Consider the following 26,980-nt stretch of genomic DNA (forward strand, 5'->3'; position numbering starts at 1 on the left):
AGATTTTATTGAATTGAAATAGTAAGTACTTTGTCGCCAGATTTTTCTTGGACATCAACATGATTGCGAACAGCTAATCATTACAAGATTTATCACTGATGGAAGAAAATACCATTCCGTTTGTACCAATTACAGGCCATAACGAAAGTAATTCGTTTCCAGACTTTTCTTAGATGGCAGTAGTAGACATTCCATTGCCTACAAGAAAATATTAAATCCAAGATTTTTCACTGATGGCAGCAAATATCAAATATTCTGTTGCAAAGTACTATTGATAACGAAAATAATTTATTGCCAGGTTTTCACAGATGATAGCTAATAGGCAATATTGCGTCTGTGAATAACAGATAAAAGATTTTTCACTGATGGTGTCAAATATGCAAATATCATTCTGTTGCAACTACTATTGATAACGAAAACAATTTATTGCCAGGATTTCCACTGATGATAGTCGACAAGTTTCATTGCATTGTGAAAAACAGATGCAAGATTTTTCACTGATGGCAGCAAATATCGTTCTGTTGCGAATAACTATCCATAACGTAAATAATTTATTGCCATATTTTCCACACATGATAGTCGACAGGCATCATTGCATTGTGAATAACAGATGCGAGATTTTTCACTGATGGCAGTAGATATCACTCTATTGTCAAGTACCAGTCATAATGGAAATGATTCATTCTAAGATTTTCCACAGATGGCAGCATATATCATTATGTTGCAGTATCAAATCCCAACAACATATATATGCGTTTCAATCACAATCTATACAAAATCTCTATAGTTAACTTTGCTTGATTGAGCTGTATAACGTACATCATTCTAACCAAGTCTTAGTGTGCAATAATTCAAAGGGGTTCTTTTTGCACATTGACGAAAAAAATAGAACGTATATAGGTTTATTTTCAATGGGTGGTGATAGTTCCGTCGCACAGTTACTTTGATCACATTGCTGCTTACAGTATCGCTTCCAGGACAGGCGGAAAGTCATAGTTTATACAAGTGTCACTGTAAACGTGTCATGTAAAAATCCCTGAAAGTTCCTTGCCAATTCTGGCGGAAATGACTATGAGTGATCCAAATGAGTAAGGACACTTTAATGAATTTAGTCCAGCTAAACTCAATATGAGGCAGGATTCAAGTGTAACCCTTTCGTTACCTATCAGTGATCCCACAAGATGAAAAACATTAATAGAATAAATAAAGAACTTTGTAGTAGAACGCTTTGGTGAGGCCTGATATTAGCTGTGTTGAGATCTGGACGTGGTCGGCCTGAAAATAAAAATTAATATGATTAAAAAATAGTTCATGTTATTTCAAATATATATTTTTTCTCTTTAAAACTGCATTCCAAGAAAAATATCATGAATATTAAGTACTGCAAATAAAAGCAAACTAAACCAGTATTTTTTTTTTCTTTTGAAAATTCATGCAGTTGAAACGATGTTTGGTTTACTTTTATTTTTTAGCACAAAGATGTTATTTTATTTCTTATTGAGTACTCTATTTCAATTTATATAAACTGAGGATAAAGTCATTTGCAGCAAACAAAAATATTCCATCCAATATTTCATGCGATTTCAGACATTTCACATTGAATTTTCACAGGTTCAGATACAAAATCCCTTTTGTTCATGAAAATGGATTTAGAGAAAACACTAACTTAACTCGAGCAGACAAGGTTCTTCAATGAAAAATTCTGTTTTTGCCTATTTTTAGTGTAGATTCGTTTCACTTTTGGATATTGAATATCACTACTATCCATACACGTTTCACATGTGGATAAGTATGAATACGTGAAACGTTTGTGGATAATAGAAAAATTCATAAGTACGTTAAAACTATGATTTTATTCGATGTAGGGGGTAAAAAGGAGAGAAACATTTAGCGCATCGATTTTTTTTTAACAAAAAATGGGTCGAACTTCAGTGTACTTAGAAACAAAATGTAGTTTTCGTAAAGAAAAGTAACTTATTATTTTAATGAAGTTTATTTTGCATATTTTCGTAGGTTTATTTGTATTTATTTCTAACTTCCAATGACTGCTTTGCAAAGATAGTGCAAGCGTTCAGATTGTGTGAACTTGTATGTGTGTGGTGTGAGTGTGTTTGTGTTTTTTTTTCTTTTTGAATAAAAGAAAATTAAAAATATTTCTTCGAACTAACAATAATTTGTTTTGCCCAATTAATGATAACTTTTATTTAAATATGCTTTTCGTCTTATTTTTCGGGTAAAGTTATTATGTAGAGATAAAAATAAGTACTTATTTTATTTGCATACAATTTATTTACTTAAAATAAATAAATAAATTGATTTAATGAATATTGAAAAATAAAAATGTCTAAGTAGGCTTATGCAATGTGGAAGTACGTGTGTCTGCTTTTTAATTTTCTCTATTAACTTTTGAAGAAATTTCCCTATTCGAGTAAAAACTTTTTTATTGGGAGAGAAAAAAACAAAAAATTCAAATTTTTAGATCAACCAGCTGGATTTCCGTGTTTATCGGAACAGGTACTTACCCGTAATAGGCTTCCAGGGTTTGGTAGTGGGCTGTTCCGTTGCCGTGCGGTACCAGTAGGGGTCCCTGGGTGGCGAGGGGCGGACTGGCGGCACCGGTGCCCCAGTGGGCAGTGGCGCTGGAGCATATGTTATGGGTTTCCACGGTGGTCGCACAGGCACGAAGTTTGCTGGAGCAAGCTGCGGACAAGAAGCTGGAAAGGAGAAGAGAACTTCATTAATCAAATCAGGAATAATATTCGAATATATTAAAATTAAAAGCCAAAGTTTATAAATCTAGAAATGAAGTGCAAAGCTAAGCGTAAAAATGTTTCATTTGTGCAGTAGCGTAACAAGGTGTAGGTAGGAGTGGCTCTCGCCAGGGGCACAGCTGCTAAAAGGGCGGCATTTCGACAGATTAAAAAAATAATAATTAAAAAAATTAATCATATGAGTAGAAAAATGCTTTTATAAATAAAAATTGAAATTAAAAAAGTCTCGCAAGAAAAAGAGCTAGAGGGGAAAATACATTATAAATTGCTACATAAAAAGAACTGAAAATTGTTTATTCTCATTTGGTTCAAGAGCGTACATTATTTATATTTATTACGAATTGCAAGTATTATTGGTTTTATTGAATTTATGTGAAATGGTGGGGGGGGGGAGGGAGAACTAAATTTTTTTGGAAGGAGAGAATTCTGAATATGCCAAATGAAATCTCAATTTTACCGAATGATAAAATTCGAGTATGCACACATATACAAATACATACATAACATCTACTGCAAAGGAAAATTGGGCAACATTGAAAACAATTTAAAAATAGAAAATAAGAATTTTCAGGTTACAATATTGTCTCCTAATTTGTCGAATCAATTAGTCAATTCCCCCCCCCCATTTTTTGGAGGTCATAGTGACTTCCGGTGATTTCTCATCGGCACGACGCTGTGTGGGCGGGGGCAATTTTTTAAGTTCGCCAAAATACCAGACCCCCTTGGTACGCTACTGCATTTGTGCAAATGGATTAAGCAAATGACATTATTCCTATTAAAAATGAAAAAAGGAACAGTTTTATACTCTCATCTTCATCGCGGACTGGTGTGTAATCCGTTGAAATGAAACAGGTTGTAAACATACTAGATTGATTCATAAGTTTAGATAAAGCTAATAACCATAATTATGGTGCTTACATTGTTTGCTGATTTTCATTCCGTAAATGAGCGGATCTTCGCCTCGGATGCAGCTGTCTCCAGCCTCTTTGATGAAAGCTTCCTCGCCATTTCTCAGCACTTTACCGCTCTGCAAGAGAACAGACACATCACTTGTCAATTATGTACTCGTCTCTCGTTATAGAAATTAAATAAGAACAATAATTTTCTACGCGCCAAAAATTTTGCAAGGCGATCTTTATATCAAATATGCTGTACCAGTGCTATAAATCAAAGGGGAAAAAAACAATGTATGGCTCTAAATACCTTCGATTGATTCAATTCTTACGCATGGAATGAATTTTTACTATGTGCTGTACCCATGCTGTATATTTTAAAAAACATTAAAAGCCATAAATATATCAGGGGCAATTATTTCAATTTTTGGAATACATTTTTACTATACATGGAAAGCATTTTTAAATACTTTATTCATTGGTGCTGTATTAATATTTAAAACTAACATTGAATACCTATGAATAGATTTACAACGTTCATTCTAATTCAATTTATTAACACTTGATTTTGTTTTCGCTGTAACTAGAACTAAATATCGTTTTTAAAAACTTGTAACTGTATTAGTAACTTACGAAGCATTGGAATCCATCCATATCTCTTCTCTGGGTGTAAGTGAACAGAACGCCATCTTCTTCCCAACTTCCAAGGCAACGATATTCTCGTTCTGAAAGAAAAATGATACATTGTACTTCAAAGTTCCAAATTTCTTACTTTTTTTTGCAGTGATATACATAAAAAGTTGCTTGCAATAACCTATTAATTATCTAATAATGTTAATTAAGACTGTTTTACATAAATTTAATGAGCATCGTAGGTGAGAATTATGCTTTTGCGCAACTCGAAAGTGAAAAATGGCGCAACGAGTAGGATAATTTTTCACAAGTATGTATTTGAATGACTACTTCTACTTAATGACCTCTTCTAATTGATCGAAGATCAAAGTATTCAAAGCCGAATTCTCTCATTATCCGACATAGTTTTAAAAATAAAGTAGCTCTTTGCTCTGTTTTCAGTCCCTTAGCTCCATTAATATAATCTGTATTAAAGTTATAAATAATGAATCTGCTATTCACTCACTATGCTGTATAATGAAGACACACAAACATGATGTAAATCTACAAAGTACATAATCATTCTATTTATCTAATGCATAGCAAAGTTGTTGTCGTGTTTTACGGACTAAAATGACTTTATATAGTTTTATCTCTTATTGTAGCAAAAACCAATGCTTTGTAACAAAAGTACAAAGTACTGTCCACCTCCGACAATTTGAGCTATGGCCTTGAACAAGTCCATTAATTTCAAGGGACAGCAATCATTAAAAAGAGGAATTGTCAGGCCCAGAGTTGGGCTACCATTGCAACCCTTTTATTGGCGAGGAAATCCAGTACAGCTTGCTACTTCTTACCTGAATTATATTGTACGCCAAATGAGCAATAACACTGCAAACTAAATCCGCAAGTTCTTAAGCCGTTTTTCCTCACCCCTATTTCAACAAATGGATCGTTCGGACAGCGGAGCTCAACTTGCCAAAGGTGGACAGTACCGTTTTTCGCAAATACTTTATCCTTTATTGTTCAGCTGCAGTGGTGTTGGAGTGATGCTCAAAGTACGACATCTTGTTTGTTAAATTAGTACTGTACTTTATTGCACGTGCTATGCAGGAGTTGTACGTTTAATAAAAACAAAAACAGAATATTTGGCACGTTCACAGTTCCGTTCTTGCAATCATAATTTAAAATTGTTATTTAAGTAAATATAATTTTTTTTAGCTCCACGAATTGGAACCGGATAAACCGGAGACCCGGATAAACAATGTTCTACTGCATGCGCTAAAATGTTCTGTTTTGTGTTGCATAATAAAGCTTCGTAATAATTAATTTGAATGCGGAAATCAAGAGTGCTGCTTGGTGCATAGCACATTTGAAATTTATTCTCAGTAATGATGATATAAATATTTCTCTGTATATCAATAGAAATCCACATTCCATCAAGCTAAGCAAGCAAGACTTTTAATGGGCTGTTTTACTGTGATAAGAAATTGAGTGCTAAATGTCAACATAAAACATGAAGACATTCCCTAAGATACTGGATAATACAAAGATACTTATTGTTTTTTACATCGTTTTCAGACAGATCTCCCCAATTAGGGAAAAAAATCTCTTAAATCTTTCTCAAACATAGAGTTAATTTCTATGCCGCTACAGAATCAGAACTTTTCAAGCAAGAAATAATTCTCTGAAATGTCTCACGAATATTATGTACATTGTTTTTTTTTTTTTTTTTTTTTTTTTTTTTGTACCGTTCACAGAGAAAAGAATCTTTTAGTGAGGAAATCATAACAGCTTTCCAAAACTTCCAGGATCTTTGGCAGATTATAAGACGCAGCTTTTGCTTCATCTTTACCTCTTTTAGAACGCCTAGGAACTGTTGTGCTCTAATTACATTTTCCCTTTTCTGTGTATTTATTTACATCTTCAATCTCAAAAGTAAATTGGCTGTTATGTAGATTTTAGGACATTGTACCTTGAGAGAGATTTCAATTTTGAGATAGTAAAAAACATATAGATATCTTGGAACAGCATAAAGAAATCATTTGTTGACTTTCGTGCAATATGCTTGCGCAATGTGTTTCCATAAAGGAAAACGTTTATTAATTCGAAGCATTTTAGGCTGTGGTTTGCGTGATGCAATCAGACTTAAAATATCAGCGAACAATTCAAGGTTAGCCACCAGTTGGGGGAGCCCAAAGACAATGGACGCAAGAAAATGTCGCAACCTCAGCGTGATCCTATCGTCCCTTGTCATCTGGACATGACCTTTTGTTGTCGCTTAGTAATGATCGTCAATTATTTTAGAACACAGGATGGAACAAATCAGCAAGCATGTTCCACCTATAGCCGAGTGATTCAGTTTTCTTGACTGCCTCATGGAAAATCGTTTATCTGAGTTGTCTTTTTCGATCTCATTATATCATGTTCATGGAATGATAGTGGACAATGAAAACGAATGTCGAGGTTTGTGCAATATAATCGTAAAATCTAACTTCATAAACAGTCGTATTATTTTAAAGGATTTACCGATGCAAACTGGATGTTAATACAACGCTAGGAATGTAATGCTGATATTGACGCAAAATCGAGGCAATGCAGTTTTACATTAGTAATTTTTTGTTTTCTTTGCCTCCCCCGCCACCTCCACAGTGAACCTTTCAAGTTAGTTTGCCACAAAATAGAGGTAAAAATATTTTTACGAGTATACACACAAGGCTTTCAGTGCAATAACACTAGGGAGCAGCGAGTCTGTTGTCTTCGATCTATAACTTGTTTTGACTAACTTATGGCCTCTGAGTGCGAAAATGATCTCGGTTTTAATCTGTCATGTCAAGTTTCTAAGCTACATAGGGATCAAAGTGACCAGTTCATAAAATAAGAAATAGTTTTTTAAAAATCTAAAACAAAAAATATTTTTTTGCTAAACAACAATTACATATAATATTGCACACTCAATACAAAAAAAAAACTTTTTGTGTTAATAATGCACACCGAATTATTATTCATTCCTTTTTAGGATTATTTTTCTTGCCGTGACAATAAAGTCAATTATTTTTTTCAAATAATGATCATAATGATGATCATATTATGGGGAAAAGAAACATTTTATTTCAATTAAATAGATTTATGTAATTCAATTGGTTAAGCTGCAGAGAAAAAAGATTGGCGGGGTAGATGAAAACTTAAATACAGTTTTGAAATCAGCATGCCTCTTTCACTCTAAAACGGCATAAAAATATAACTCAACAGAAATTGAGCTACAAATTGTTCCACTGCTTTGTAATTTTTTCCTTTCTTTTTTTCAGGAATAAAGTATAATAAGCTAATGTCATAAAACGTTTTGAAGATATTGCTAACTTTTTTCTTCTAACAATTCGATTTCATTATGTGAACTTGATAATAGGCTCCGTTACCGACTAGTATTTTTCCAGAGATTCGAAGATAGTATTATGAATGTTCTCCAAACAAATTACTTTTCGGAACCAGATAGATTATTTCATTGTTGTATTAGCAATAGATTGCCTTGATATTAAATACGATAACAATGAAAAACTTGAAATCGTAGGACGAACCGTGGGTAATTCGTGTCACTGCGGAAATAAAATTCATATTAATTCTATCTGGTTTTATACCTTTTCTAATCTGAACAGTTTATTTGAAACTTGACATTAAAAACTATTTTCTTACAAGAGACTCGCTCTTCTCACGGAAAGATTTATTTACGTTTTTAATTCCATAAAATTACACATATCTGTCGGATTAAGTTTTTTTAATTATTATTATTAGAAATACTTTTCAAGTATAGCAGAATATACGTTTAACCTATATTTGGCGAATGACGCTCTATTACTTCTTTTTGAAAATGTTCTTTCATTTATTTATTTGTTTAATATTTATTTCTTTATTTATTGAATGAGTCTGTGTGGGTGGAGCATAAATTTCAATTTCAACTACACGCGATAATAATGTTGCTTATTTCTGAAAAACATTGTATTTCATTCCGAAAACTGTACATAACGCACAAGATGTGATACAATGGGGAAAAAAAAAGTTGAATGCCTGTTTTTAATGTCATTCCTTTTTTACATTGCTTGCACAGAATAAATTAACGGAACAATTATTACATAATTTTACTCTAAAATGTATGTCTTCTATAGCTTTAGAGACATTTTACGTTTCGTTTCAATGAATATGGTTAATGGACATAAAAGGCAGATTTGTGTGTGACAAAAATGTGATTTCCACTTTTCATTTATAACTTAGGTACAAAACTCATCTGAAACTATTAATAACATCAAGTTTAATTATGATGATTGTGGCTAGTTATGGTTAAAGAGAAAATAAGTTTTCCTTTTATAGATTTACAGCAGCTGCAATAAGTGTTCTTAAATACTTTCGTATTTGATATTTAATGCAGTTACGACAGTTTCCCTAGTAAAATTAATAGTTTAAATTTAAATATAAATTGGTAAACATCGGCAATCAGGGGCGGACTGCGTTCCGTTAAGAGGGCGCTAACCTTGGCTTCCAAAGGGCGCAAAAAAAAAAAAAAAAAAAAAAAGTGCAATAAATAAATAAATGAATGAATGAACCGATGGTACACAGGTTTACGAGTTTAAAGAAAAGAAAAAAAAAGCGAAATGAAGTCGCACAGATTTGTGAGCGCGAATAAATAAATTAATAAATAAATAATAAGGAAGTTGCACCAAAAAATAAAAATAATAAATTAAAAAAAAGGGGGGTGCTCAGATTTGAGGGGGGATAGGCCCGCGGGCCGATGTTCCAGTCCGTCTTTGTCGGCAAAAAAAAAAAAAAATCACCACTCAGTTTTGAGCAGTGATTTTATTACTAGATTTCATATTCTAAAATCACTGACTTTTTTCCCCTTAATGCAAAAACTTGGAATACAATTTGCATGAATCTACTAAAAGCAATATATTTCGATTAAGCAGAGATTTCAGCATTGAAACAAAAGCAATCAGCAGACAAAGAAATGAAAATGTGTGACAAAATAATTCAACTCTCCATGCTCAAATAAGACAATTACTACATCAAAAACTATTCAAGTTTCTGATGGGAATTTACGACGAAGTTTCTGCACACAATGCGGCATTATCGCGTCACGTATATACCAGGAATATAAAGATTTATGCTTTGTCTAATGAGAAAAAAACTTAAGGTAGAGCTTTAATAAAATAAAAACTCTCATTTGACGAACCTAATCCCTTGTTTGCTGTCAGCAAAAATAAATTGCATCGTGGAATGCAGTTTTTGAAGTGCTCAATTGCAATTTGACGCTGAATGTTGCAGTCATATTTGGTCACAAAATAATAAAATCTGCGGTTGATTTATTTTATCTCTCTAATACAAATTCTAACAATGAGCTAATTTTTAAAAATTCGAAGTAAAGATGTGGGAGAAGACAAAAGTATACTAAGAAAAAAGTTATACCTATTTGTGGGATCCTAAACCCTTTTCCCCCTTCCTTTACTTCCTTTGCAGCGATTAAAGAAATTTTTATACATTTAAAAAAACTTTAAACTTAGCTGCATATTTTTTTCTCTTCATTTGTGTGATAATTTATTTTTACCTCTTAAAAGTATATTGAGAGATATGATTGTCATTTGCTTCTACGACTTGCTTTTCTTAAGCCTGTAAACTTAAATGGAAGAAATAAATGCTCTTGAATTAAAAATGTTCCGAGTTGAAAAGTGCACCAATAGTTGAAATTCAACGAAACATAACGCCTTACAGCTTGAGAGAATGCTTTTTTTCCCCCAATCTTTCAATTTGATATCAACAAAGGGAAACTCCTTTTACGAAAAAGAGACGTATTATTTTGTTTTCAGACAGTTTAGAGATTGATTTACCTGTTGCTAAAAAGTCGACACTGGTATTCGGGAAAGTAGGTTCTTTTAGTTCTAGGTTAAACTTCTTGTCAGGGCTTCCTAACTCAAATTTTTAGGAGAGCAGAAGTTCTCTATTTGCCGAATGAAACTCCAAATTTCGCCGAACCATGATAATTTTGCGGAATAAAACTCAAAGTTTAACCAAATGATGATAACGAAATTTGTCGAATAAAAAAAAAATTGGAGGTCACGGTGTCCTCCCGGGATTTCACATTGGCTAGCCCCTGCTTCTTGACTTCCTTCGCTTTCGTTTTTCGTAGTGGAAAATTATGCATCATGGAATTTCTTGTGTGAACTCTTTTCGTGGTCTTAAATGGCTGATGCCCGTGACTCGGCAACGAAAGCCGATTGTTCCGAGTGTCGGAAATAGTCGATCGCCGCAGCCGAAGAAAACCGATTGTTTGAAGTCGGAAATTAATGTGCTTTCATTAGCAATGGGTGTGCCGTATGGGTCGCGCGTTTCGCACGCGTCGCTTGACGTCCCTTTGTGAAAGCTGCCATGTCCATTAAAAATGCCCATTGTGCCAGAGGTCATCGACAGTCCTGACCTTCAAGACAGTTTCCCTTCATTATAAGAATGACTTCCACGTTTTCATTACCGTTAGCTGAATTTAGACAGCTAATTAACATCTTCATTCTGTGCTTGATCGCAAGAATAAACTTCCAATGTGACGTCATATTTGGTCAAATGAACTATGGAAAATAGCAAATGACATATTGCTGATGAAGTAATGATGCTATTTTTCAAGCAGTTACTCAATAATTGAATTCGGAATAGTGCTGTAAATGATTTGCGATTTTAGGCTGTTATTACTATGCACTTTTCATTTTATGCTCATAAACAAAACAAATCAAAATGAGATATACAATATTTGCCAATTACTATATTAACTGCAATCTCTAACAGGAAAAAAATAATAAAAATAAAATAAATAAATAAAAATAATAATAACTATAAAACATCGCCATTGAAATTTGAATCACATTTATAGAATACTTAAAAAATATCTCTTCAATAGTAAATACTTCGCTTCCAAATAATTTTCAATGAGTTCATGAACATTCCCTATTTCTATTCTTTAATTACTAGTTGTCCTCAAATCAGTATTATGCACTCAAATAAGCTAATTTTGGAGCAAGATTTTCCTCCCGGATAAGTTTTCGTTCAAAAAATCTCAACCGCAGAACCAGCGAACCGGCACCGGTCTGCGAGAATTTTCACAGATAGGTTTCGCTCCTTGAAAAATTTTGCTTTTTGAATTAGTCCGCTAAAACGTTCTCCCTAATTTAAATAATAATAATAATAATAATAATAATAATAATAATAATAATAATAATTTGACTCGTAATCATTACTTATGTAGATAAATCACAATTACTGGGGAAATTACGATCAAAACTTGCTTGAGAATAAAGCTTCTCGCTTGCTCCACGAAATTTTTCCCTTGGTCATAAGTATTTACAGGTATTAACTTACTAGAATTAGCATTGGGGTTTTAAAATTATGGACTTTATGAGAGTTAGCAGCCTTCCTCCCCAGATGCACCCATGAAGCTTCTAAACCAAATTTTTTTAGTATCTCGCCAGAATGAGACGAATTACTCAAATATAAGCATAGAACTCCGTCAAAAAAGTTATTCATTCCCTTTATTGTAACAGAAATAGGACAAATATTTTGAAAGATTAATGAGTACATTTCTGTGTTTTGCGTCTCTCTGAATACAAACGGTAAAACATTTTTTAAAATGCGCTCTTCAGATTCTGTATCTGAAAGACCATTATGTAGGACGACTAGATTATGTAGGACCATGTACCGATAATTCTGAGAGCTATGCGGTGCTAATGACACTGAAATACATTTTTCACTACATCTACTTTGTATTTGAATATTGTTTTAAGATTAACGGAATTTTTATCCAGAGTGTCAAAAAGGATTGGAAAAGTGGAACACTTATTATGATGTCAGTTAATGCTCAGTGTGACATGGTAACTGACGCGTGAATATAATCTTGTTTGCTGTTTGAATTAATGGCCAGAACTGTAGAGAGAATGAGGTCAAATATCGCACTAAACATTGACCGATGCCTGTCAGATGTCGTTACTTGGTTCAACAGTTCGTCCTAACACATACCGCCGCCTCCCAATTGTACGCCTGACATCAATTCCGATGGAAAAAAATAATCCTTTCAGGATGATAGGAATTATATTTGAGATTATCACCAAGTCTAGATAAATAAATGTTCAATATTTTTGATCATTATTTTAAAAAGGATACTGACCTTCGTATACATGTCCACGCTCTTCGCAGTTGCTGACGGTATAGAACATAATGTCCGGGTTATTGCAATCTGAAGACACTTTGGCGCAAAGACCATGAGTCCCAGGAACTTCTCCGGTGTAGTCTCCCATGATTGGACAAGGCGACATCTGAATCTTGTGCAGCCCTGAAAAGAATGGACAGGGATTGTGTTACCTACGTAAAGGGCAACTATCATTGCAACTGTGTATGCTTTTCAAGCAATATTTTAGGCATAATCTTTTATAATATTTTAGCTAAATTGATTGTATCTTGTACTGTTCATGTTCACAGCAGTTATCTACTTGAACCACACCAAAAAGTAAAAACAAGAAAATAATTCTTCGTGCATTCCTTGGTTCCGATTTGGAAGAAATCAGCCAAGAGCAGCAAAGCATGTCTAATAAATGTCAAGCAGTAATGAATCAAAGATTGTGTTTTATTTTATAGTCATGCAAATTTGCGTATAATGTATTGAATAGCATATATCCAGAAAGTATTTCGTTTTTGTTGCATCAAAGGTCAGCATCTCTTTTCGTAAAGAATTTAAATCATTTTACGCCAAGCTTGGAAAAGTTTTGCCTTTTAATTACATTAAAAAACAACTTTCGAAGAAACGTTGTTGCTCTTCTTTTGAAGAAACAAAAATGTCAACTATTATTTCAAAAGTACCAAATCATGCAACTAATGAGAATGCCTGGTATTGTAAAGTTGTGGCAATGATAGTTGTACCGGTAGAAACATGCTCCAAAGACACTTTGATTGCTTCTGATGAATGAAGAAATTGGTATCTAATTTTGCATTGTCATGTATAAACAGACACTTCATTGTTTCTGTTTATGTGACCAGAAAATGACGGCTATAATGTGAAACCCTCAAGTTTGATACAGAACAATCTATTAGTTATGTTATTCTTTTTTACAATATTCTTTCAGTTTCAAAGAATTTTAGTTCAAAATACTTACTGCCTTCCGTTATCCACGATTCTGACGGAAATTGTTGATCATGGCACAAATTTTCTGCATAATGTTTACTTGGTTGAACACCTGAGAAAAATAATTTTAAAATATAAATAATTTGAATTTTATGCATTAAACTGTTTTTTTTAATGCTTAAAATAATATTTACCTAGTTGAAATTCCATGACATTAGCTGTTCGTCTTTGCAACCAAATACAGTTGTAATTTTCTTCACCGCTATAATAATAAGAAATCAAATTATTATGAATTTGATGATTCATATGATAAATTATTAGATAATAGCAAGAACATACGCTAACTGGTTCTGATATATGTTAATTTTAAAAGTGTCTCATTGAGAACAGGAAAAACTACTTTGAGGAGCAACAAAAACCGGTGGATACAAGTAAAATCTTAACTTTTTAGATTTTTTTTCTTCCTAAACTAGAAGTTGTTTTTACATAAACTAAAAAGTCACCCGTCAAGGTATGACAGTTGAAAATTGCTTCTGCTACATTTTAACGAACTGATTGCCTGATTGGTAGTAGTTTGATAGTTAAAATTTCAACCCTAACTTCAGTAGATAGCGTTCATATAGTTGACCAATTTTTCCTGTCTTCGTTCTTCCAAAATGACAGTCTGACCAGCAAAACAAATAAGTACCGGATGCAGTTCAACCTTGTCAAAGTAAAGCCTTTCCCTGCATGTAAAAAATTACAAAAAGATATTACCGAATTTTCATGCCGTGGCGCGAGTTTCGTTGTTGATGACGTCAGGAGCGTTACTCGATCATTTGCGATTGTATATATGAGGATAAAGGGAAGTTAATCTAGTCGCAAGTCTATCATTTCGAAATTTTCCAGGAGTGGGGCAAAGAGTATATACTCGATGCATATTGTATCAAAAACAACAAAAACCACGTCCACGTATATGTAACTACATTAATTTCTCAAATCTGGGGAGGAAATCCCCCCTCCTGAGCCCCCGATATGACGGTCTTGCCTAGACGTCGTCGCTGTAAAATACGGGACTGATCCCAGAAGACGGAGGTAAAAACACAGAAGTATGTAAACTACACAACTCATTTCGAAATCAGTTAAATACAGAACAGTATGAATGCTTTCTCACACTCAAGCCTTCATTTTCGAGTATATTACGTCCATTTTAAAATCGTTTCTCCGCTGGGAATGCCATTCTAAGCTGATCGAATTGAAGATAATTGCTACCGAGTCGCCCGAGTCGTGGGAAAACCAAAAACGAATTCAAGCATTCGCTGATTTCTCCGCTTCGCAGAACTTTCCATCCCGAAACATAGTTATATTCTCTAATGGCACGTGAAACATCTGTAAACACGAGGATGACTTTGTACTCGGGCAGGCACTTCATAAGCAGGCAAGCAGAGCATGACTGCTTGGGCAAAAATTGGAGGTCAAGGTCAGCTGTGCCCACCGAAGATCCGAAAATCCGGTCACGGATGAGATCAAATTCAAAATCTTTTGAAAGGGTAATTCAATTAGTATTTATTTCTAACCAAACTTGGAGAAAGTCACGGAAAAATCGCCCGATCTACATTTAAATAATGTTGATGCTGGATACTCGTTTCTGAATTAAAAACGAGCTTCGATGGTTTTGAACTAAATCAGCTAACTCCATGATGGATAACTTTCTGGAGGCACTAAAACCATGTTAGGTATCTCTATACGTTGGCAACGTTTGGTGTTACTCGATTTTTTTGCTGATGCAGCTCGAAATATAACCAAATGAAATTGAAAAACTTATTTTTGACAGTATGTTTAGTAAGTTGGTTTACGATCCAAGCCACTGATTTGCTCAACGAAGGAATGCTCCCCATTGTTCGTGTTTTTAAGAATCATTATTAAATTTGTTAAAGTTATTAGAACAGCTTAAATATTTCCAGAATAAAAGAAGCGTAACGATTTCGGTGTTCTTCCTACATGATTCCACGAAACTCTTGCTGTGATACCGTCGGACTCTCACTGCCTTTCTTCGAGTATTATTGGTTCCACGTGGTTTAATGAGCATGCCCCCTATTTACTCATTAGTCGTCAGTTACTCTGTAATTAAAAATTACTTTCTGCCATAACACCACGATTCATTGATTGGACTTTGGACAACATCGTTAGAACACGAAAACGGCTGTTGCTAGTGTAATGTCATAGCAAAAGGGTGACATGTTTTGTCAGTTGCGACAGCAGTGAAACCAGCATTACTGCGATGCAGGATTATTTCGAAAGAAAAATTTAATTACTTACCACTGAGTAACAGTATAAACGATGAATTTGTCTGTGGGGGTGGTGTTCTCTCTGAGGATACATCGAGCCGTGATGGCCTGGAACAGGGTGTGGTCCTTAAATTGGAAAGAGTTGCCATTCACCTGAAGGTGTTCCCATTGTCCCTGAGACCATTCTGGGAAGCGACAACGAGCAGATTCAACTTGTGCAGGAAGGCTGCGATCTGGTACTGGAAGTGAAAATGTTGAAATATAAATGCTGTGATCAATTTATCTCGGCTCATCACAAAACTATCTTGAACCAATGATATCCCTGAAGATCCTGCTCTGCTTTTACTCTTGGTGCATTCATTCTCATCAATAACAGAACTTTAATCTTCGTGAATGCAAAAAATTAATTGGGCAAATTACCCAAGATTGTTCTGTAATGAAAACCATCTCCTTGTGGTGTTATACCTGGCAGCGAAAATATCGGTGTTTTGAAGAGGTGAAACATTTGTTCTGAGATTTTTAAAATCTGATTTTAAGGTTTTAAAAACTGATTACAAAAACGGTGATAAGACAAAATTTAATTGGAAAACATGCATTGATTCACTTAGAAACTCTTTGAGTGCCTTCCTTATGAAACCCTTTCCACCAAACGAAATTTTTCTGAGACAATTTGGCAAAAGCCTGAATTAGAAATTTAAAGAACATTACTGCCTTTGGGCGTGTCTTTTTTAAATTAAAGTAACTTAATTCTCCCCCACCTCTTTTTTTTTTTTTTTTTTTCAATTCCTGTAGATCTAAAACTGACCTAAATAAGAGCTTAGCTCTGTTTTTATTTTTCTTCCTTATTTCTCTCCCCTTACCCTTATTTTTCAGAAGCAGCAGTATGAAATACTGGAAAACTCAGTATCTTACGGTTTTATGGACTGATTGTAAAATACATTTGTTAACAACACCATTGCGAGGAAATTCGCAGCACAAACTAGAAAATTAACTCAGGTCATTCTTTCATGTTATGGTTCAAATAGCTCGAGAAAACTCATTAAATTTCAATTTGCATGATTTGCAAAAAATGAAATAAATTTACTTTGAAGGAAAAAATGGCAATAATTGAAAAATAATGCCGACGTTAATGATGATGAGAAGTAAAAAGTAGTGATAACAATCACAAAATTGTATTAACTTGTTATTTTCACATTAAGCGGGGGAAACAGAGTGCAAAAATAATTGCTAAACTAATAAATAATCTATGACTGGATATCAGCTGACTTGCACCCAGACAGCTAACAACCTTTCTTAACTCATTTAATTGAAAACTAAAATGTTTGAAATTTAAAATATTGGATTTCGAATTTGAGTATGAATGAAATTATTAAAATAAGAAAAATACTAAAGGTTTTTAAAAAATATATTGATGATAATTAGTTTTGCATGCAAATTATGGAAATTAGCCAGTAAAACTCATACAAACAACAGTATGCATTCGTACAAAATCGGTTATATCAGCAAAACACGAGTTAAATTCTTCAAGTAGATAATTATGTTTTAATGAGTTTTAAATTTAATTTGATTAACCTGCGCACTCAGTAAAATTAATTGTTCTTAAGTATACAAAAACATTCACATTTTTATGCAGATTTCATTAATTTTAGCTAAAATTTCCAAACTGTTTTCTAACACATTCTAAATTACCTACACGTTCTAGTTACGATGTTCTAAAACTATTACATTTGGTAATTCATTATTAAGATACATTTAATATAATTTCCAAAAAAAGTACAAAACGTGAAATTACATATAGAAAATTTATCAGTATTTTATGCATACTTACATGGACTAAGAATTAAAGACTCATAACCATTCGTGGAAGATGTCAGTTGATTTGTGCACGTTGAATCTGATGCAAGGGATACATAAACTCGTCCTGTTATCATGTCTTTACGATATAACTAAAATAAAGCAAAGGAAAAAAAATATAAGGCTAACAAGATTGAACCATTAAATTAAAATAAATTACAATCCGGCATCATTATCATGAACTTTTTAATATTATGTTTGATTTCTAATAAGCAGTCTGCAACTTGGGCAACAGAAGCCATTCTGAAGTATAATCAATCCTGTTAAGAGAAGTTTAACTTTAAGCGTGTCCGTGTTAGCGGTATTTCGTTGTATTGAACAAGTACTTACCCCACATCTGTATTTGGGTCGTGCTTCAGGTTCATCTCTTAAATCCATCAACGCTATGTACCTGTCGCCATTGAGTCCTGCCCAATCTCCAAGGCACAAAAAGTTTATGGCTGTGAGAGGAAAAATCATGGTATTATTAAATATAGAATCACGTGAATTTTTTTTTTTTTTTTTTTTAATATTTTGTTATTATTTTTATAAAATTTCAAAATTCGCTTCAGATTTAAGTAAGAATCATTATTTATATCCTTCCGTTAGTCTTTAAAGGTGTACATATTAGTGATGTTCCGGATATCCGTATCCGTATCCGCGGATACCCGAGGGAAAATAAAGATCTGTATCCGTATCCGTTACCTTTTTGACGAATCTTTAACGGATCATTTCTATTCTAAAAATGTTTAAATATTTGAATAAAAGACTCTTAAATTCCATTTAAATTAGGTTTTATTCCCTATTTAAATTATAAGGTATCATTTCAGAAACCAGTTTGTACCCCCCCCCCCCTGTGGCAAAAAGGAAGGGGAAATAAGTTTTAAAAGTGTGTATCAGTGTGTCTTTTTTTTTTTGGCATCGTAGCTCCTAAACAGATGCGTTTTTCACAATTATGGTAGTAAAAATTTACCCGTACATTAAAAATGTTGGCCCTAATTGAAAGAGCGAAGTTTTCTGCGTTTGATATATATTTGAAACTTCTAACTTATATACAGTAGGAGCTATAATCTTGTTAAGTAAATTTTTAATGCAATTCAAAGCCTTTATACAAGTGCATGAAATACACCGCCCGCTCAGTCAATTCCAACCGAGGACTGCAGTTTCGTGCTTATTAGCACTCATCAGCCCGGCATAGAACTAACTGAGCTAGGAGGCGGAAAACAAGGAGGCTTTATACAAGTGATTGGTAGCGATTTCATAGTCGGGAGATAAGAAGAAAAATCTCAATCATTTAAAATTTTTACCTGCTGTCAGTTCATATTTGTGAACAAATATGTGTTCTGACCCGCGAAATTCATACGAGGTCTGCTCTCTGGGACATGTTTTGTTTTTTTAATTTTTAACTTAATATTAGTTTTCGTTATTGATTTGGGGTTACTGTTATTCTTCATTTTTGTTTTTCTCGGCATCCTTTAAAAAAGTGGGACTAAATTCTCTATTTACTGTTTGTAAAGGTGTTCCGGGCTCTGTATTTCGTCGGTCGGAGAAATTCGGTGGAATGGGTCAGCCCTGCATTTATGCTGAAATAAAATAGGAAAAATTATTTCTAGCCTCTCCAGTAGCAGTTTTACACTCTTGCTCCTGTATCCTACATCTACCGAGTAAGCTAGAAATAATTTTTCACATTCCATCTAAGCATTAATGCAGCCCTGACCCATTCCTTCCAACTCTCCCTCAATTTTAACGGAGATTTCTTTAAAGAATAAATCATAGTCTTGATTATATTTTTGCCGCAGTTGAAATTTTTTGAAGAAACTTATTCTGACGGGAATACCTTCAGTAACAAATTCTACACTTGGATAGTTAAATTGGGTAAAAAAAAAATTTTCAGATCCGTATCCGTATCCGCGGATCTTGACACTAATGATCCGGATCCGGATCTGTATCCGCGGATCTACTTTTTTTAACGATCCGGCACATCACTAGTACATATGATTTTTCACTCCTCATATTTGACACGTAAAAGGAGGGGAGCAATCTATAAAGATTTCTAGAAAGAAGCGATCCCTTCAGGATGCTTTTCAACGGAACAGCACTGAAATGAAAAAATAGTCGTCGAAAGTAAGGTAATGACATGGTCTTAAATCACCGATAAAAATTCTGATTTTAAAATTTGCTTCAGATTTAAGCAAAAATAATTTATATCCTTAGCGTCAAGTCTTTGAGAGCATGCACTTAATTTTTAACCGACTTCAAAAAGGAGGCGGTTATCAGTTCATACCGTATGTATGTTTTATTTTTTTTTTTTATTTTTTTTTTATTTTTATTTTTATTTTTCTTTTTTGTCCACTCACAGCGTCTCACCTAGTGAACCGATTTTGATGATTCTTTTTGTAACGGATAGGGGATGGCTCAACTTAGGTCCCATTACTTTGTTTGGTCATATTTATTCTATAGGAAAAAAGTTATGGGCAAAAAACAGTAAGTCTCATGCAATTTCCCTATTAAATGATTAAATATAAAACCCATTGTTATAAAAGTTTGGTGCCATACAACAGTAACATTAATAGTAATTGTAATGATTATTTTGAATGAAGGCTTCTCTGAAGCAAGCATCAAGTTTCTTCAGTGTCATTGTGTTATAGTGGGGGTAAACCTAGAGCCGCTATATAGACAGGCCGACGCATCAGCTTAAGTTTAGCCATTTTGGATCGGATATTTCATTGTTGCACTGCTAGGGTTACCACAGCAAAGTTTCGGGTTTCGCCAAATTTGCTGAAAATAATACTTTAATAGACAATTCATGTGCTGCTAATAATCGCTCGCAGTGAACAATCACCAAACGCGATTAGGGGCCTTAGATAAACCTAACCTGAAAGCAAGATAATGCTGTAATTAAGATCTGCTTAGGCCTTCACAATGCTAGCAGGTTAAGTTTGCTTCAACTATAGTTTAGTATTTTTATCGTTATCAACTATGCCAATAACAGATGATCTGGGCTAAGTAAGGAGATACAGGGTTGCATCACAAGCAACTTGTATGCTGTGAAATGTACATTAGTTAGGGAAAACATAATATTTAAATGGTTATAATTAAATTAACGCACGAATGAATTCCAGAGAGGAACAAGGATAAATTTTTAGTGGCAATCGCTTAAAGTTTAAAGGCATGTTTATAATTTATTTTTAGCATGGAGCATTTTTATGAAAAAAATAAGGTGAAGTTTCGAGATGGTAACGCTTACTATTTCTGAAATATTTACACTAAAGAGAAGAACATAAAAAATTTTTGGAAAAAAAAAATAGAACCGACTTCAAAAGTGCTCTAAAAAGTGAAAAATAATTTTATTCTTTAAACACCATCGATAGTACTTTTAAACATAACTTTTGAAGTTGGCGCAAAAACGATAGATAAAATCAATCACAGCCGTAACTCAACTACAACTATAAAAAATTAACCAAGCCCTGTTTCTTCACTACCACTTACATTATGCATTGATGACAGCATATTTGAGTAACGATGTAAATGTTTCGTTCCCAATTTTTGATTTTCAGAAAAAAATATGAACGAAGCATGTTACACTGGAGTTTACTTTTTGTTTTTGCGCCAACTTCAAAAATTATGTTTAAAAGTACTATCGATGGTGTTTAAAGAATAAAATTATTTTTCACTTTTTAAGTCGGTTCTATTTTTGTTTTTGTTTTTTTCAAAATTTTTTAATTTATTCCTCTTTTTTGACGTGCTAATGGAGGGAAGTCATCTGTAAAAATATTTCTCAAGAAATAATCCCTTCTGAATGTTTTTTAATGGAACAGAATTGAAATGAAGCAAATGGGGTCGAAAGCAAAGTAATGTCATGGTCTTAACCCACTGAGTCTTGCTAGGCTCACAAAAGCTGAATAAATTTTCCCTTCATTAAATTGTTTTAAAAAGTTTTAAGTAATTTTCTATTTATGGGTCGTCCCACAGATGATGTCATGTTTTGAGGGGGAAGCGTGGAATTGAGACAAGGGGTTACAAAAGTGTGACACCCGCTTTTTTTATATAGTATAGACACGCGACAAGGGGAGGTATGAAGTGTGGCACTTTATGACAAAGGGGTGAAGGGGGTCAAATATCATGAAAAAAGTGCAACATTATTTATGGATATCCCCTGAGAAATTCGTTGTCGCAAAAAAGAACCAAAAATACTCACACATATCAGGGAAAGAACACTGTCGGAATTTCACGTTGAGTCCGTTGCCATTGGGACAGTTGCTCAACTCGGACAGCGGCTCACCACACTGGAACTCTCCGTGATTGGCTGAATAGGTGAATCGGAAGCGACCGCTGATGGGACAGAACAAGTCTTCTATAGTCATCATAGAACCCGGTTCGTGTTTTCCTGTAATCAAAGAGATAAAGATTGTATCGTACCTAAATCGAAATTGTTGAACGTTCAGCGCAGACACATTCGCCTGTATACTCAAGGATCCATAATCCGAGTTAAAAAAAGAGCAGTTACCTCAAAAATTATAGCCAGTTCTAATAGAGAATTAATGCCTGAAAAGAGCTACAATTAATTCAAAGATTTGTAATAAAAATTGCTCGATCGCATTTCAAGAGAAAATGGAGTTTCCTGCAACTTTGAAACTTGTGCCTGCAACTTTATAGTAAAACACATTGACATATTACATAATTATTATGTCTTCAATACAGATTTTAAATTTTTTGGAGAAAGTTAGACAAATTTCTCGCTTTATTTTGCCAACAATTTACTAAATCGATTGGTACAGAGGATTTTTCAATGTACGTAATCCATGCACTTTAATATAAACTATAAACCATTCCATTTCAATAAATTTGCTTCAGTTTTTCCCAGGTTTTGGAGATCAAAAAGGATTTTAATGTGACCCGATCTAACTTAGACATTTTTTTTTTCATTTACATCAGAAAAAAAGTAGTTCAGTTTCTTAGCTCGAAATACACACTTACACGCACGCACAATACGAAGCGTATTCGTCCTCGCTAACCTGAGCGGCCAGACTGACCGAAAACAATTTTTTGTTTAAAAAGATTCAATCAAAACCTGTAAGGCTTAACTAGCTGTAATTTCCGTATGCTGATAATCCCCCACAATATCAATCCAGTGATACAATAAACTTGTATCAGGAGCTAAAGGTATTTAATTTAAGAAAATTTAAAACTTAAAATCTCTGACAAATCTTACAGCAAAATAAGTAATAGCTTACAGCAAATACGTAAAACACAGAGGCCTTTCTAACAATGTCATTAAATGGAAAAAAAAACTAATGAAACTTGTAACATGCATGTATTTTTAATTAAATGGGATAGATTTTTCTTTAACATTTTGCTTTCACATTTTTAGATCTCTCAGAGGATGGAACACATGCACAATACAAGGCAGATATTTTTTTGTCAAGCTAATGAAGTAATTCCTGTTTAGCTATTGATGACATTTATCCTAAACAAAACAATCATCAGAGGTAATTTCGATATCATCTCCATTTCCGGAACTTAAATCTGTACTCCAAATGACTACATTCTCCGCTATTGTGATGTTGCGCGGGTAATTCTTGAGCGAAGGTTATTTTATTTATATTTATTTATATGATTCATACGCGTTTGAATTTTATCCAAGGCATTTATACTTTATTTTCTATTAAATGAAAAGGTATTCTTTCTTTGACTGATAAAGATGTTTGACAGGTTACATTCGTCCGGTGAAAAAACAGCTTTCTTTTTCTTGACTCACGCCTAGTAAACATTCCGAATCAAAGACTAATTGAATGCATTTAACATCGATTTAAGAACGATCAGGAAATGTTTCTCAGTTCTTATGAATTCAAATACATCGTCATTATTGGATTTGTTTATCGAAATCCTTGAATAACGAAAAAAAAAAATGTTTTGCCAGAACAAAGAAAATCCCGATTGCAAAACTAATCATAAAAATCAGTTTTACAAATTGTTTAGATTCATGCTCTTTTTATTAAGTTTAGGGACATTTAGTTAGCGTCATTACAAAGAGGAAAGTGATACATGGTAAATGGTGAGACATGGAACTCTCATTTGAGCATTCCAATAAGTTTTGATATTAATTTAAATGGATAACCTAATTTAATATGTGCCACCATAACCATTCTATGACTGTCTTCCGCGAATATGCTCTTTGCATTATTTATTTCTTTATTTTTTCATTCTTCTCTCTGCGTTTTTCCGCTGATTTTAGCTGATGTAATTAGCACCCGAGTGCATTACTAATTGTTCGTTTTTATTTGTTCTTTATTTTTCTATTATAAACTGTCTTAAGCAGTTTAATTCTAGGGATCTATGCCATTTTGATTAAATTAAAAATATAAACATTAAATTATACCAGGAGCAGCACAACCTATTGAAATATTCGATGAAACCTTGATAGAGAAACTTCAAATGCGCTAATAAAAAATGAATTTATAAAACCGAAAGAAAATATGCTAAGTAAAATTAAAAACGTAATATGAGTAAAACATTCAGCTTAACTGATACCCGAGGCATATTTAATATGCAAAATAGTAAGGTGTAAATTCTTAAATAAACTGTATAAAGATGTGAGCAATTGTTTAAATTCCTTTATCAATAAGCTGAAAATACAAAGCTTAAGTCTGGAGATGTGGTTCAGTATGATATATTATTATTAATACTCTTTAGTTTATTGGTTGATGAATGAAATAATCCTGGCGATGACTCATAGTAACAGGAAAAATCAAACCAATTTTTTCTTAAACCATACTTAGAAAAGGTTTTTGATTTAAATAGCCCTGATATACTGCGTTCGCAGAAAGGATAGACTAAAAGTAACAAACAATTTTCCAGAAAGTTTTCCACGATGGGACTACTTGTATGGAATTAAAAAATGAGCCAATAGTATTTGCATTCGCCGTCTGCTTGGAACCAATTGGTACTTGTGCAAGCCAAACATTTAATTTACGCTGCCAAATGGCGCATTCTTTGGCGTGTAGGCTATCTTTAAAGTGAATGCAGTATAGATGTATGATTCTTTGCAGTAGACATAAAATGATATAATCCAATATTGATCGATGCTTGTTCACAGCTGAAAGTACAGACAAATAGCATCAATTTTGTAGCCAGACTCTGATAAGTTGACTTCCAATCCGCCGAGGCTTAAGCGATTCTATTTGTCAAAATAGGGGTAACAAAAGCCGGTTTGAGTTGCGATAACGAGTGTTGGCACAATGTCAACCTAAGAGTTTCTTCTCTTTCAACCCAAACATAAATGAGCTCGTCTAAGATCAAGCATCAAGTTAGCATGGCCACACTATGTTCTTTTCGTTCTTAAGAGAAACGGAAATAGATTCGTTGCTTCAAGAGGAACCATCAATGCAGCATTAATTGTTTATTACAAAAGCTAATACAGTGAAACCTGTCTACAACGATACTGTTGGGATCTAAAAAAAAGTTATAGACAAGTTATTGTTATAGACAGCTTGATTATTCATGCTGACATTTTTCCGGGACCAAGAAAAATATCGTTATAGACAGGTTTATTGTTATAGACAGTATTGTTATACGCAGGTTTCACTGTATACTTCTGATTGAGTCTTTTTTTTACTATAACACGCGCTACCAGTTGTTCCTAACGTTACAAGTGTTAAATTTTTTTTAAATAAAACGATGCGAATTTTCCTTCAAATAATGCAAATTTTCCTTCCTTCCCCTCCGAAAATAAATACAAAATTCTTATTTATCATTAACTTCAAAATCTTGTAATACTTCATTCTGAAGCGCTAAAACTCAGCAATTCACTGACATATATTTCCAAAACATACAAATTTATGTATTTGAAAAATATCTAAAGATTAAAAATTAATGACACACTTCATTCCTAATTAGCTTTTAAGAGTTCAATGCTTTTCTTATTGATGATACAAAACTTGTTGCTAATAGCGGGAAAATACTTACGGAAAAGTAATATTTCCTTAAACCGCCTTTCAAGAACGGCTCTCTCATCAGGGCAGGTCGCTCTTGCCGCTTCCTCGTTGGTGTAACACCTGGCGAGACCTGTGTTCAAGGAAAAAATTGTTTACTCAGTAATATTACTTTACACGAAAAACAAAACGATGTTTTTCGTTCTTGTTACTATAAACGAAAAGAATTGAAGTTTTACTGTTGCTAAATGAAAAGAATTTTGGTACGCATAGAACAGTCTATTCGTTAAAACTTGGACAGATCACATGATTTTTGTCTTCTCAGAATAGAGTTATGATCCTATGTAAATTTTGAAGCAAATTTGGTATTTTTATGGAAATGTTTTTATCACCAAAACGTATAAAATTTTCCAATAGAAATACCAAAAAATCAAAATTGTGTAGAGGCTGAATGAAATAAAAAAAAGTTGAAATACATTAAAAGCATCAATTTCATTCAAATCCGAAGAAAATGAAAGTTTGTGGCGTTCCAAATTGGAGTAATTACCCTATATAAATTTTAAATTAATGTTAGCATTGTTAATTAACGACTTTTTTCGTCAAATTATTCAGGTTGCTGGTTATAAAAATTACCATACAAACTCAGACTATTCATGAAAAAGAAAAAAAAAAGGCTTTTTAACTTTTGAACTAAATAATACGCTCCAATAATTACCTCTAATCGCGATTTGTTTGAGAGAAAAAAAAAAACGAAGTTACTTAAGAACAACATTGGGGTTTTTCATTTTAAAATGTTTTACGCACTAGCTGTTTATTACTGTAAAAAATAGGAAATATTAGTCTTGTACTGATATTATAGAAGGAATTGCACAGAAAAAGGAGCTATTTTACCACATTAAAACAGTTGAGGATGCTGAACCTTTGAAATAAGACAGTATCTCATTGATATGTAACAAACTTTTATCTTGCATTGAAACGTAATAAAGTGCTCAAGTAAAATCCTTAAAATTTTAATTACAATGCTTGTTTTCATTGAAATCTTGTTTACATGCAAATATTAGCAAGACAATGCTTACATTTGCAAAATGTCATTACAAGCCTTCAGTATCATAGCCACTAATTGCTAAAGAAAAGGTGTTGAAGGTTTGAAAAACGATAAAAACGAGCTGATGTGTGCCTCACATGACTTCCTTTTACTCCAATTTTAATGTCATTTTCCCATTATTGGTAATTTTAATGTGATTCAATAGTTTACTCTCTAAATATCTCCACCAGTGGCAAAATTGAAACCAAATAAAAAAAAAGAAAATCGCCAAATTTGTCGCCAAGTTGGCGACAAAACTTGGTGACCAAAAGACTGGCGATATATCGCCAAGTGTACGCCAAATTGTAACACCACTTGAGTTTACATCGAAATTAACAATGATTTCCCTCCAAAAAGGGGTAAAAGACCTCCTTAAAAACACCCGAATGCAACCAAAAGGGGAGGTGCATAACTAGACCCCACTAGGAGTCTACGTACCAAAGTTCA

The 26,980-nt window shown here is 33.4% G+C and overlaps 1 protein-coding gene across 1 annotated transcript in view; it reads right to left on the reverse strand.

Moving 5' to 3' along the window:
- Positions 1-937: 937 nt before the first annotated feature.
- LOC129217434 (uncharacterized) overlaps positions 938-26,980 on the reverse strand; it is a 93,706-nt gene continuing 67,663 nt past the window's right edge. The window contains exons 4-15 of the mRNA XM_054851731.1: positions 25,484-25,582; positions 21,717-21,905; positions 17,870-17,979; positions 17,514-17,631; positions 15,717-15,924; positions 13,613-13,680; positions 13,450-13,530; positions 12,468-12,632; positions 4,298-4,389; positions 3,690-3,798; positions 2,523-2,714; positions 938-1,275 (exon numbers count right to left, since the gene is read on the reverse strand). Coding sequence (XP_054707706.1) covers positions 1,166-1,275; positions 2,523-2,714; positions 3,690-3,798; positions 4,298-4,389; positions 12,468-12,632; positions 13,450-13,530; positions 13,613-13,680; positions 15,717-15,924; positions 17,514-17,631; positions 17,870-17,979; positions 21,717-21,905; positions 25,484-25,582 — 1,541 coding nt within the window. The 3' untranslated portion in view covers positions 938-1,165. The remainder of the gene's footprint in view (positions 1,276-2,522; positions 2,715-3,689; positions 3,799-4,297; positions 4,390-12,467; positions 12,633-13,449; positions 13,531-13,612; positions 13,681-15,716; positions 15,925-17,513; positions 17,632-17,869; positions 17,980-21,716; positions 21,906-25,483; positions 25,583-26,980) is intronic.

Source organism: Uloborus diversus, chromosome 2 (genome assembly GCF_026930045.1).
Source record: "Uloborus diversus isolate 005 chromosome 2, Udiv.v.3.1, whole genome shotgun sequence".
In the NCBI taxonomy this organism is placed as follows: Eukaryota; Metazoa; Arthropoda; class Arachnida; order Araneae; family Uloboridae; genus Uloborus; species Uloborus diversus.